Below are 12,174 nucleotides of genomic sequence, written 5' to 3'. Positions count from 1 at the left end.
TTGCCGCAACCTGCAGCCAAACCACTGGCGACTACCGGCTATCCCGTTACTCAAGAAATTCAGGGCCCTGCTTCACCGCCGCTAGCAGCACGCTGCCAGCGCATTTCGTGAGCTGACGTCACAGACTGTGGTTATGTTGGAGATACGAGTTTGTTGATATCCCTATGGAAACCCAGTTTGACACGTGCGCTGGTAGAACGCTAGCAACCAAGATACTTATAAGAAACCTAGCGGCGGCCGTGAAACAGCCAACAGGGCCAAGTGGTGCATCTACTTCTACACTGTACTATCGTGTCGTAGAAAAGATATCCTACACAACAATGAAAGTTAATGACTAACAAGGTACTATCAGCAAATTAGGAAGCAGTTGATGACATCAGTTTCACAATAATTTGCGAGATAGCCAACATGGGCATATATAGCATTTGTTCCATTCCATGCGGTGAGCGTTTCAATCCCACATATACTAATTAGTAGTGGCTTCTTAAAAACTAATTGCGCCAAATACTGCGCAATAATTGCGAAAGATGATGTTTATTTTTGCGCAAGGATTGCTGGACGCTTTTCAGTTTCGATCTCAATCTGCTGCGTGAAGAGCCGTAAGAATGAAGTCATCTTTTTTATCATTAGAAAGATATTATCACAATCAATTTGTTTTAAGGATTATATAAAGCACAAATTGTAGTGAATTCCGCTGCTTGTCTCTATCTCCTATGCTATCGACGCATACCAATACACTCATCATAAGCAGTAGAAAGTGAACACTTTCTGCAAATAAACACTGGTTTTGTGTGCAGCCGCCTGCGTTGTGGGGGGTTACTCTCGTTTGCACTCGTGTGTGCTTATTGTATTGCGATTAAAGAATGTAATGCAAATTTATTGAAAGATTTTCTTCCGATTTTTTTAGATATAAATATAAATGACATCTCCTCTTTGATTTTATGTGAATGTGTGAACGTGTCTGGTCAGTCTGTTGTATGATGTTTACTGTTGAGTGTTGAGGATTATTAGATATCATTTGGCCTGATCACATTTGAACGGTCACTAGGCCCTAAACCTAAAGGCTCTGAGCTTTTTATTACAATTTTTTGTATCAGTCAGGACGATAAAACATTGAAAATCAATGATGGCAACAAATGAAGATGCTTGTTCGGATGATTTGAATTTTGTTCCTGCTGGTGAAAGTGGGGCAATATCAGGCACAGAATCTGCAAGTAAGGTGAGATTGAGATGCAATTTTCATTCCTTAGCATAGTCAAGAGGAAGGTAACACACAACCACTTATGAACCATTTCATCTTGAAGATACCTTCTATATTATTTACCTTTGTAATACCTAAGTGAGGACTCACATTTTAACACAAAACGAACTCACCAAGATAATAGCTGATGCAGAAATGATGGCTGAAATGGGTCGATAAAAATTTCACATCAAATATGGCCACATACACACCGACTGTGAAAATAGCATCTATATTTCTGTACCATTCAGACCTAATTTTCCTAGCAAGTGGTGCAAAATTGAACATATCTGATCATTTCAATATGCTCTTATGCAATCTCTGAGAAGGTTTGTTGTAGGTATTAAATCAGTGATGATCTGAAGCTTAAGCTGCTCTGAAAAAATCTTTTAATTCTTTTGTGTCATTGTGTCTGACATTGTTGCTTTTTTCCAGAACTCATCTTGTGTGCTATGTGGAACCAACATACCTGTATCAGACCAGGCTGGATGTGAACCTGGAAGAGTGGACATATTTGGAAGGTTATCACCTGCCTATGACATCATTGTTATTAATAAGGTAGGTAGGGAGGCTAGTAATTCTGTTCTTTTTTAATGTCGACAGCTTGAACCACTTCATGACATAGGTACCCTAAACTTGATTAAGTATTTAGCTCATAACAATACGATATTTTCCAGTGTCAATCAACCCCAAAATTGTCATCCATTTCCCAAGACAGTGTGCATTCTGAGGTGGCTTTTCTGTTGCAGATGGCTGCTGTGACAGGCTGCAGTGCTGCCGACCTGCACAGCCGCGGTAATCACATCTGTACCAGCTGCCACGACCGCCTCCTGAAGCTGCACTCCATGGAGATGACAGTGAGTGGGCTGAACTGAAAGAAGCTTTTCAGATGCTCAGATCCTCCTCAAAGAGACTGACTTGAGAAAGACTCGGGAAACTTAGAGGCCCAGAGACCATGTCCTGTTTATGCTCGAGGTGGATTGGGGGAGGGTGCTGCTCACACTTTCTGCCATCTCCTCCATCCCTGAGTTGGGCGGTCGCTGCTCACTCACTATACTGCGTCCCTCCCCCGGGTGGACTAGGGCGGGCGCTGCTGACCCCAGCTGCTCCGCCCGGACCGGGAGCGGGCGCTGCTGACCCCTCTGCCCTCTCCACTTCCCCAGGTGGACCGGGAGCGGGCCGGAGGGGGCGCTGCTGACCCCTCGGTCCCCCAGTTTGACCGGGAGCGGGCGCTGCTGACCGCTCTGCCCTCCGTCCCCAGTTTGACCGGGAGCGGGCACCGCTGACCGCTCTGCCCTCCGTCCTCAGGTAGACCGGGAGCGGGCGCTGCTCTCTGAGCAGTACCGCCGCCGGTGCGCGCCCGCCGCGGACCGGCCGGCTCCGCAGTCCGGCGCCAGCCTGCTGCTCGTGGACGACATGGAGGTGCGTCTGCAGGACGACCAGGTGACGGCCGTGCCGCTCACCACCACCCGGCGCCGGCAGCTGCTGCGGCAGGCGCGCAGCTCAGAGCGCCGCTTCGAGTGCAAGGTGGGTCGCCGGGGAGGAGTGGGGAGGGAATCAGCGAGGGAGTGAGGGAGGTGTGGGACTGGGAGATGTGGCAAAGATGATCACAGCGGTAGGAGGATGGTATAGGCGAGCATGAAGGATCTGCGCCCTATTCAGCGTGTTATCAAGCGACCGAAAGGCGTTTCGCCAGCTGAGCTCAACTTCTTGAATTCATAATTCAGATAAAGTTATATGTGGACGTGGTTGCAATGTATCCAGCATCCACACACTGTATATCCGTCACCCCTGATTTCGTGACCGGCCGGTGTGGCCCGCTGACGGTGACCGAGCAGGAGACGTTAGAGTCGGCTCAGGACCCGTAGCCGCAGGGCTCAACGGTCACCGGAGACATTCGTCCCTTCCCTCCCCCCCCCCCCCCCCCACCACCCGTCTCCGCCTGCCATCTCGGTTCCTGGATCACGTACTGTCGACTGAGCTCTATTTTCCACTGCATGTGTATCAAACTGTTTTAAGGAAATTTCGCCTCCATATTGTGCACCATATTAGCTGCGTTCCATCCATCCGCCTCCTGCTGTGTCCGCACTGGTTTTCGATATTTTCCTGGCTCCACTCCACTCTCGTTTTCTCTCGGTATTCTCCAATTTAAGCTTCCTTCCCAACGTTTTCGACCTTTTCTTGGACGGACACAATAATTTTATTTTCACGGCAAATAACTCCGCGCCTGTCCACTGTAGGTATGTGGGAAACGGTTCCGAGCCTTCAGTCACCGCGTGGAACACATGCTCATCCACGTGAACGAGACGCCTTGGGCGTGCGAGTTGTGTCCGAAGACCTTCCGCACCAAGTCGGCCCGCACGGCTCACCAGCGGGTGCACGCGCCGGCCGCCACCCGTTTCAGCTGCTCCGTCTGCGATCGACAGCTTTCCGACGCGGCGTCCCTGCGCGCGCACGCGCGTACCCACGAGCACGACAAGCCGTACACGTGTGACACGTGCCAGCACAAGTTCGCGCGCCGCAAGGACTACGCAGTCCACGTGCGCCAGCACACGGGCGAGCGGCCGCACGCGTGCCCCGACTGTCCGCAGACGTTCGTGGCTCGCTCGCGGCTGAACCGACACCTGCTGCTGCACCGGGAGAAGCAGTTCGCCTGCGCGTGCGGCCGCGCGTTCCGGCGCCGGTACGAGCTGCAGAAGCACGCGCAGAGCTGCGGTCAGCCGGGGACAGGTGGGGAGGCGGCGCCGGCTGACCCGGCCTCTGTGACCCAGCCGGACGGACAGCCGGCGGCGCTCACCTACCTGCCGGTGGTGCTGCGCGAGCCGCCGGCCGTCTACTACCAGGTGGTGACGCCGGTCGCAGTGGAGGGGGCGGACGGGGCCGGACAGACCCCGGCGCACCAGGCCGTCCCGCAGGGTCAGGAGCAGGCGCTCCAGCTGTCCGTGGTGACGTACTGAACCAGGAGTGAAAATCTCAGTGGCTGCTCTGTGAGGGTGCGACAATTCACAAGGCTGCTGATGAATTCAAATGATCGAGCTTATCTCCGCAGGAAGTTATTTGTAAGCTCCGTTTACATGACAGCTTCAGCCTAGTCGTGTTATTATTTATTTTGTTATTTGAATGGTGCAACGATTTTGCTGAGAGGCATTGAAGTTCGTTCCGTTTCTTTTTTGCACTTTCATATTCGCAAAATTTTGTTTCCATGCGTTTGAATCAAAATATTTACATAAACTTTGTCATTCACTCAAATTACATTGATCGAGATGCTTTGATGAATTTCCCCAACATTGTTTGCTTACCCACATGACTTGTTATGTGAGTTGTGCTACTTACTACTTATTATGTGATTATGCTACTTATTTATCGTGTTATGATGTTACGTATAGCGTTTGTTTTATACAACCCAGTCGTGAAATGACGAGATGGAATGAAAATTACGGTAAATTGAATGTAATTATTTTTCAATCATTAGCCAATCATGCCTTATTCTGTCGTCAATGTGAACATCTTGACATGCCAACAGCAAATGCTGTGTTCTCTTGAAATGGGGGAAAAACATGTAAAACTAGTGGATTTTGACAGCCAAAGTTTGATCCCAACGGTCGGCATGGGCCATGCAGCCCGTTTACATAATATTTATCGCATTCCACCTTCATTCCTCGGTATGTAAATACATTCCGGATTAGCATACCAGAGTTCATGTTTTTGTCACAGGCCGTACGAACTAAGTTTTCTATTGTCGACACCTACAAAGACTGACAATGGCTCCTATGAGCAGTCGGCGTTTATGACCTGCGGTAATTTGTCGAATTATCACGGATAGAGATAGAATGGCAAGGACAGCTTTGATAATCATGTACTGTGTAGCAAGGTAGTGATCTGAGACTTAGCATATCTTGTGCAAACGTGGCAGCGATAATAAAGTCTTCCGATATTTTGGTATCAACTGTAACTATTCAGCATCATGTGTGTTCCTGATTGCTCTTGACAATGTATATTTTTGTATACCTGTATTGTAGAGTCATATCTGCCCTGAACTACATTCTTTGGGCTGCTGTCACTAGCAAACAACTTCAGACATGGATACCGCTTGTGCTAGGTGCCCGCACTTTGATCCGTCAATAGGCTGTTTGGTTTATGGCTCGCCCTTCGGTTTACAGCAGGTGTGACGCGCTCTGAGTTGTAAAATGCGCGCTACCGAGCGACTCGCGCTCCCGTTACAGCGGCCTTCCCCAGCCAAAGTACGACGGGACGGGTCTCACTCTGACACATCATATTTGGCTCGCGTGCTCCATTCTCGCTCGATGCATTCATTCTGACACATTGCAAATATACGGCATTACTTGCATATCACTGTGTTTCTATTCTCTTCGGCTCTCTGGTCAAAACAAGTTTTTGTTCCAGAGGAGAGAGTTCCACATCCCCCTTGCTCCTGTTTCCACTACTTACATCTTCTTAGGAGTAGCAATATGAGCACGTGACCCATAAGTCACGCGTGAGTGTGTTACTCACACAATTACGTTTTCCTTCGATTGCTGACACAGGAATCATCAAGTCGTTTGGCATCTACCCTCATCCGTTCACAATGGTCACAGGTTTCTCGGGCGCTGCGAACAAATTGCGGTAGAAATCGATGAGCGACTTTCTGAGCCGTTTGTTGAAGATCAGGTAGAAGAGGTAGTTGGCGCTGAAGTTGGCGATCTCGAGCAGGTTGGCCAGGGCGGTGGCCACGTCCAGAGCCCTGCTGGGCCGGTCGGCGTACAGCAGGCAGCAGCTGGTGACGGCCGCCGGCGTCATGCCCAGCACCAGGCCCACCATGATGGCCACTACCAGCCAGATGAGCTGGCGCTCCTCCGAGACGGCGCGCTCCTCCATGGCAGCCATGCTGGGCATGCTGGCCACGCTGACGCCGCGCTGCTGGCCGGGCCCCGGCGGCCGGCGACCCTCCGCGCGAGCCACCATCTCCCGGAAGCCGAGCGCGATCCGCCAGTTGAGCAGCAGGCCGGCCAACATGGGCGCCAGGCGCGTCACCACCTCGCTGAAGATGATGTAGCCCTTCCAGCCGCCGGTGCGGTGGTGGTCGACCGCCCAGCCGCCGGCCACCTCCTTGGTGGAGCTGTTGAAGAGGCACGGCAGACTGACGACCACGGACACCACTCCCACGGCCACCAGGCGCCGCCGTGCCTGCTCCCGGCGCTGGGTGCGCTGGAACTCGACGTAGCGGCAGACGGAGGTGTAGCGGTCCACGGTGAGGACCAGCACCACGCCCACCGAGGCGCACATGGTGGTGGTGAGCAGCCACTGCTCGACGTGCGCCGCGTACGTGGCCAGCGGCTCTGTGTCGATGGTCTCTGTCGGCGCCGCCAGACGCACCAGCGTCGGAATCAGGCCGGCCATGATGCTCATGTCGACCGAGGAGAGCACCACCAGGAAGAGGCGCGTGACGCCCCAGCGCTGCGGCGCCACCAGACACGGCAGGAACACCAGGTTGCCGACGATCCCCGATGTGACGAGCAGAGGTGCCACCACGCCGTACGTCACGTGGTGAAGTCGCCGTGTGAACTCGGCGTCACTGACGTTCAGGTACGGGTGGTCCATCTGTGGGGAGACGCGCTGGTAATGTCAGGTCATCTCCCCTGGGTGAGGTCGGCCGGAGCGATGTGTGGTCAGATGAAGGTGACTGTTTGATAGCAGGGTGGAAGGCCTAGATGAATGTTTGTGGACACGAATAGCACAGGATGATCCTGTGTGGCCACCTACCGATAGCCAGCATGTGAATGATTGACATGCCTTTTTAAAGGAACCAAGTACTTTTGGGTGCCTGCTAGATTCAAGCATAACCAATGCTACTGTTTTCTTTCGATTCATGGTTGATTGTTTGCATGCAAATTTTTATTCAATCCCAGAGAGGAAGTGCCCAGCTCGATAAATGACCGACTGATGACAGACTGAAAACCAGACTGAAAACGACGATGTTTCAATCTGAAGCGCTTCAGCTTCTTTAGTCTCGTGCACTGACTCATTTTCTGAGCTTCGTATCAGCTTCGTATCTTGCTTCGTATCATGCACGATTGCGACTTTTGGACGTTCCGGTAGAAAGATAAAGGTAATATTTAAATATAGCATGCATAATAGTTCATCATTTACCGCATTTTAATGTTGTGCAGATAAGGTACGAATGTAATTTATGCAGGCTTGGATTCTGCTTCACTCAGTAAACTTGCCTTGATATACGGATGAAATGATGTGGGTACAAAGTTGACGGCAGTTATTAAACGGCGCATGTCCCAAAATGTCTAGCCTTTTCTTCAAGCGGAGGCTTTCAGGAAGGGACTACCGTATCAAAGTGTTTCGGTTCGCAAAAAGGTGTCAAGTGACCATTCAAGACATTATTACTTCAGCCACTTGGAAAGGGAGCTTCGACCAAGCGTGCATTGAAACGATGACGCGCAAGACTGGTCGCTTCGTTCCCTTTGAAATGTTCCTGTCGCTGCTTTTGACGAGTCTACGGAACGGCATGTATGAATCGCAACTCGGTTTGATGACGTTCAGGGACTTGCAAAATTTATTCAAGGAAGAAGTCAGCCCGGCAATCGCGAAGCAGATGGGCGAAGAGAACCGACGTTATCTTATCCTCACCGTCAACCAGCCAATGATGTAAGTGCGTCTCGAGTCTGACATGGACAGATCCGACTTTGACCGCGCCATCATTTGATCTGCTCGATTGTCACGATATCGGATTGATTTATTTAATGCTTACACGTGTCAGGGGGATCTAAACCAACGTTGCAACGATATTGCACGCTCTTGACTTGCATCATGACACTGCACACACCATAATTTAGTTTGCCACCGGCTTACGCTGTACTAACACGGTTTCGCCGGTAATCCATCCCTTGTTTGTCGTCATTCTATCGCCCGGTGTTTCATTAAGCCAGTCAGTTTATTATTGACCTGATTAAGATTTATAGTGCTGGGGTTATTTTGGCACGTGTTAAACATACCCAGTTTACTTTGCAGGCTATATATAGTAGAGATAGACAAGCTGGGGTCATTAAGCGCTTTCTGATATGATAGGGTGCGAGTCATCTGAGCCCGTAGGGCTCCCTGGGCTTTAGCACCGTGTTTAGAGGCCGTTCCGTTGTTTATTTTGTTTCAGAACACACTATCCACTTCCTCTGCTGTACACTCAGTGTCCGGATCCTGAGCTGATGAGTATGACCAAGCTGGAGCTGCAGAGCAGCATGGCTGCCAGCGCAGGCGACTGTCCTGGCGCCGTATCTCAACAGCCTTGTCATCCACATCAGACTAGTCCCTCGTTGAAACGACCAGTGAGAAAGAAAGAACGCTCTTCGGAGTCGGTTCGGCCGCGCTCTCGTAAGATCTCCTTTGGCAAGGGCGACTTCCTCCATCGAGTGATGGGTGAGCAGATAGAGAGAGCACTGAATGACAGCTTCGGCCAAGGTGCCGGCGGGGAAACAGTCGAGTCTCTGCGCCTCGAGCTGCGAGAACAGGCCAGGGATTTCAAACACGAGCTGGCGCGTCTCCGTCGAGAAAACGAGCGGCTGCGTCGGCGCGTCGAGGAGATGAAGATCCGCGAGATGGAGCTCGCCTCTGAGCTGGTGCGAGTGACTGAGAGGCAGCGGCTGAACCTGCCGCCGGCCTCCGAGCGGACGGCCACGCCGCGGTGCCGGTCGTCCTCGCCGGGCCGGTACGGACGGCGGCGCGGCCACGGCTCGGGCAGCACCGGCAGCCTGGCGTCGCAGACCCCGCGCGCCGCCCGATCACTCTTCAACTTTTTCGACACGGACGAGGCGTGGTCGGGCCGGAGAGCGTCGCTGGAGCGGCGCCGCTCCTCGCCGGCGCTGCGCGACGAGCCGGCAGAGCGCAGCCGCCGCCTGCGCGCCAACATGCGCTCCAAGAGCCTGGACGACACGCGCGCCCACGCCGCCCTCGAGCGGTACCTGTGCTCGCCGGGCCGGCGCTGCTACCGCCGCGCCGAGTCGAGCGACCGGCGCCACCGCTGGGAGGAGCCCGAGCGCGCCCGACCGCGCGGCTGGACAGCCTTCGACCCGGGACAGTACGTCCGCGAGCGGCGGGAGGCGCCGCCGCGGCAGCGCAGCTCGGACCGGGAGCCGGCGGCCCGGCGGCCGGCGGCTCCGGCAGCCTGTGCTCCGGCTCCCAGCTGCGCTCCGGTGCCGGCCCCCCGGTCCCGCTCCCGGCCGCGGCCGCGGAGGAAGGGGGTGGCGCGGGTGGCGGCGGCGGCGCCCAACCAGCCGCCGCCGCCGCCGGAGCGCTGGGAGGATGTGGGAGACTCGGCCGTGGCCGGGATGCGCCAGCTGGAGACCAGACTGAGAAACCTGCAGCGGATGCTGGCCGAAAAACTTACCTGACAGTGAGCTGGGGAGGATCTACGCTTCATTGGTGTCCTAGGTGGGAGTTCATTGCAATGTGAGGAGCCGCCAGCGCTCAGCAAGATTACGGCAGAATCTAATTTTGGTTAGCTGAACTTCGTATTTTAACGGCTCATTGACCGTACTACAGCGGGTATGTATAGTGAAGCACCATATTGCGAGTGCTGGTAGCTGATCAATGATCGTGTGCTATTTTTACGAACTATTTTCGTATAACTGTTGATCATGTTCTGAACTCACAATAAACCACGGCATTTTAATGCAGACAGCTTGACGTTTAACCATTTACCAGGTCAACGGCGGATCTCTTGCGGATTTCGCCATGTTTGCTTCAATTTAATTTCAGTTCTGATTTAAATTGATTTTTCACGCCATAGCCAACCAGCTCACGATGACTCAGGATGCTGAGTGTTTTATAACGGAGTGCCTTTTGACCTTATCGTTTTAATTGTCTGAACTTGATTTATGGTCGTCTAGCCTGGGTCATGGGTGTGTTTGCCAAGCCATCGCGGGGCCATGGTTGAGATCCCTTATTCTTTTTTCTTTTGAAATAAAATATGTATGAGATTTAGTTCAAACCAGCAATCGATCACAAACACAGGAACGATCATGTGATTCGTCAGACTTCATATTTGACCTCGTATTTGTCCACAACGGAGGTGAAAATTAACCTACGAAACACTATGTGTTGAGCCCTGTATATTTTGTCAGTTCTTATCCATGGTCGAGAAACGAGTTGTCGCATTCTTTTGCCTAGTTTTTTTTTTCACCCTTCCTGGCATAGGCGGCGGAACGGGGGGAGGCGCCGGGGCACCGTGGCCGTGCCCTCCTTTGATTTTGGCATTTTAACATTAGCCCTATGGGCGTTGCATGGAAAGATTGGGACCAAAAGTCGGTAGTGCCCCTTCCCCCCCTTAATTGAAGGTATTCCGCTCCACTGCCTCCTGGTGCAAAAAAAAGCATTCCTCGCAGATATACCACATGATATAAGAAGTACCACTTGTGAACCGTGAATAAAAGCTTGCAAGAAGCGTGGATCACCAGAAATTCGAGAAGGTACCTACCTTTTTCGTTGGCCTGTGAAGGCCTGTGGCTCTTCAGTGTCGTTTCAGCCACCGCTTCCTTCTGCTGCTGTTGTGCCTCCTGCTGCTGCTGCTGCTGGTAGTCGTGCTCGTAGTCAGCCTCGCAGCGTCTCCCCGTCTGACCACTCCCTCCCCTCCTCCTCCTTCTCCTTCTCCTCTCCTCCCGGCGCCGGCACCCTCCCTCTCCCTCCACCGCCGGCTGAGCAGTGGCGCTCTCAGAGGGACGCTCTCAGCTTCCACACCTCGCGGGCGGCAGCTCCTATACGATTAGATACTCGGCTCAGATAGGCTGATCCGTCGCCCCGCCCGGTCACAGCGCCTGTCAGAGCGTGTGCGTTGTTTATCTCCGACATATTCCGGCGCTGTGGTGACGGGCCGTGCTCAAACACAAAAGGCCACCTGCGTGGGGCCCCATGACTAAGAGGATTAACAGGCTAGCACCTGTGACGTGCGTGAGTGGTTATGTGTCAGCGGTATGAGAGAATCGAAGAAACAGCCCAAGGGAGGTTACAGCGATATACCTATATGTAGTTAGTTCGCTTCCGTGATGAGCAAAAAAAAAATGTGCTCATGAATAGCATGAAGCGCGGGAGAGGGGTGCATTCTCTTTTCTGCGGTGTTACTTGTGCCGCTTCCTTTCATGGGCTTCCATTTTGGCGGACGCATCACCACACAGCTTTGCGTACCCAGTACCCTACCCACACACCATTCCAATGTACTTTCAAATTCAGGCCGTTACATCGCATGCTAATTAATCATTCCAAAGGAAATTGAAACGCTTGAACGGTAGTCACTTGACATATACCCACCCTTCATTGGACGATATTGACTGAACGCTCTCAACCGCACCGGGAAATTGCCCCCTTGCTCAGTCACTAGATGGCACTGGTGGTTTTCACTGGGTGGTAGGCTGTCCCGCAAGGCATAATGTTAGTGGATATTCGTGCCGCTAGATGGCACTGGGAGTGTGCGCCTGCAGATATGCTGTACCGCACAGCCCCAAACCGCGAGCTCCGGTGATGGGGGCTGATAACTCATGTTGCGTCGGTGATCGTATTGAACCTTGCCAAATCTAAAGATTTCCTGATGCTTCTTGATAGTATTTGTTTCGGCCATGAAATGTGTAGAAAGGTTTGAGTGGTACGTGCTATATGCATTCGCCGTTTCGCGACAGCTATAACTTACCTGTTCGTCGCCAGGGATAGATAAAAGACTTCCACCGTAGCAAAATAAGAAATAAAAAGCCGACTAGCTTTACTTTGAATTCTACAATATGTATGTGTTGTCAATATGTGGTGAATGAGCACCGGCATTTTGCCGTTTTCATTTGCGCTTTTTGCGTGGATTACGTAGCAGACATGTTGTTCGCGAGAAGGGGCGTGTGCCTTGTCATAGTGCCATGTTGCTTTGCTTAAAAAAAAACACGCATTTAGGGCTA

General features: G+C 52.3%; 3 protein-coding genes across 9 annotated transcripts in view; 2 read left to right on the top strand and 1 right to left on the bottom strand.

The window, feature by feature from the left end:
- The first annotated feature begins 783 nt into the window (after window positions 1-783).
- Window positions 784-12,174, top strand: part of LOC122381052 (WD repeat domain phosphoinositide-interacting protein 4-like) — a 93,822-nt gene continuing 82,431 nt past the window's right edge. Inside the window, exons 1-6 of one of the 7 annotated variants that reach the window (XM_043364765.1) lie at window positions 784-834; window positions 1,102-1,219; window positions 1,676-1,798; window positions 1,990-2,097; window positions 2,549-2,767; window positions 3,481-4,349. In XM_043364765.1, coding sequence (XP_043220700.1) covers window positions 1,124-1,219; window positions 1,676-1,798; window positions 1,990-2,097; window positions 2,549-2,767; window positions 3,481-4,197 — 1,263 coding nt within the window. In that variant the 5' untranslated portion in view covers window positions 784-834; window positions 1,102-1,123 and the 3' untranslated portion in view covers window positions 4,198-4,349. Of the gene's footprint in view, window positions 1,220-1,675; window positions 1,799-1,989; window positions 2,098-2,548; window positions 2,768-3,480; window positions 4,350-12,174 lie in introns of those variants that run through there. The other 6 variants (XM_043364763.1, XM_043364762.1, XM_043364761.1 and 3 more) reach the window with 6 other exon arrangements.
- LOC122381053 (probable G-protein coupled receptor AH9.1) lies at window positions 5,490-10,947 on the bottom strand. The gene is made up of 2 exons (XM_043364769.1): window positions 10,719-10,947; window positions 5,490-6,838 (listed from the first exon to the last, which is right to left on the bottom strand). Exon 2 carries the CDS (start codon window positions 6,836-6,838, stop codon window positions 5,813-5,815), a length of 1,026 nt encoding a protein of 341 aa, XP_043220704.1. The 5' UTR covers window positions 10,719-10,947; the 3' UTR covers window positions 5,490-5,812.
- On the top strand, window positions 7,310-9,914 carry LOC122381051 (centrosomal protein CCDC61-like). The gene is made up of 2 exons (XM_043364759.1): window positions 7,310-7,897; window positions 8,400-9,914. Exons 1-2 carry the CDS (start codon window positions 7,533-7,535, stop codon window positions 9,631-9,633), a joined length of 1,599 nt encoding a protein of 532 aa, XP_043220694.1. The 5' UTR covers window positions 7,310-7,532; the 3' UTR covers window positions 9,634-9,914.

This window comes from Amphibalanus amphitrite, unplaced genomic scaffold (genome assembly GCF_019059575.1).
Source record: "Amphibalanus amphitrite isolate SeventyFive unplaced genomic scaffold, NRLGWU_Aamphi_draft 000113F_arrow, whole genome shotgun sequence".
NCBI classification, from domain to species: domain Eukaryota; kingdom Metazoa; phylum Arthropoda; class Thecostraca; order Balanomorpha; family Balanidae; genus Amphibalanus; species Amphibalanus amphitrite.
This window is presented reverse-complemented; position numbering and strand designations above follow the sequence as displayed.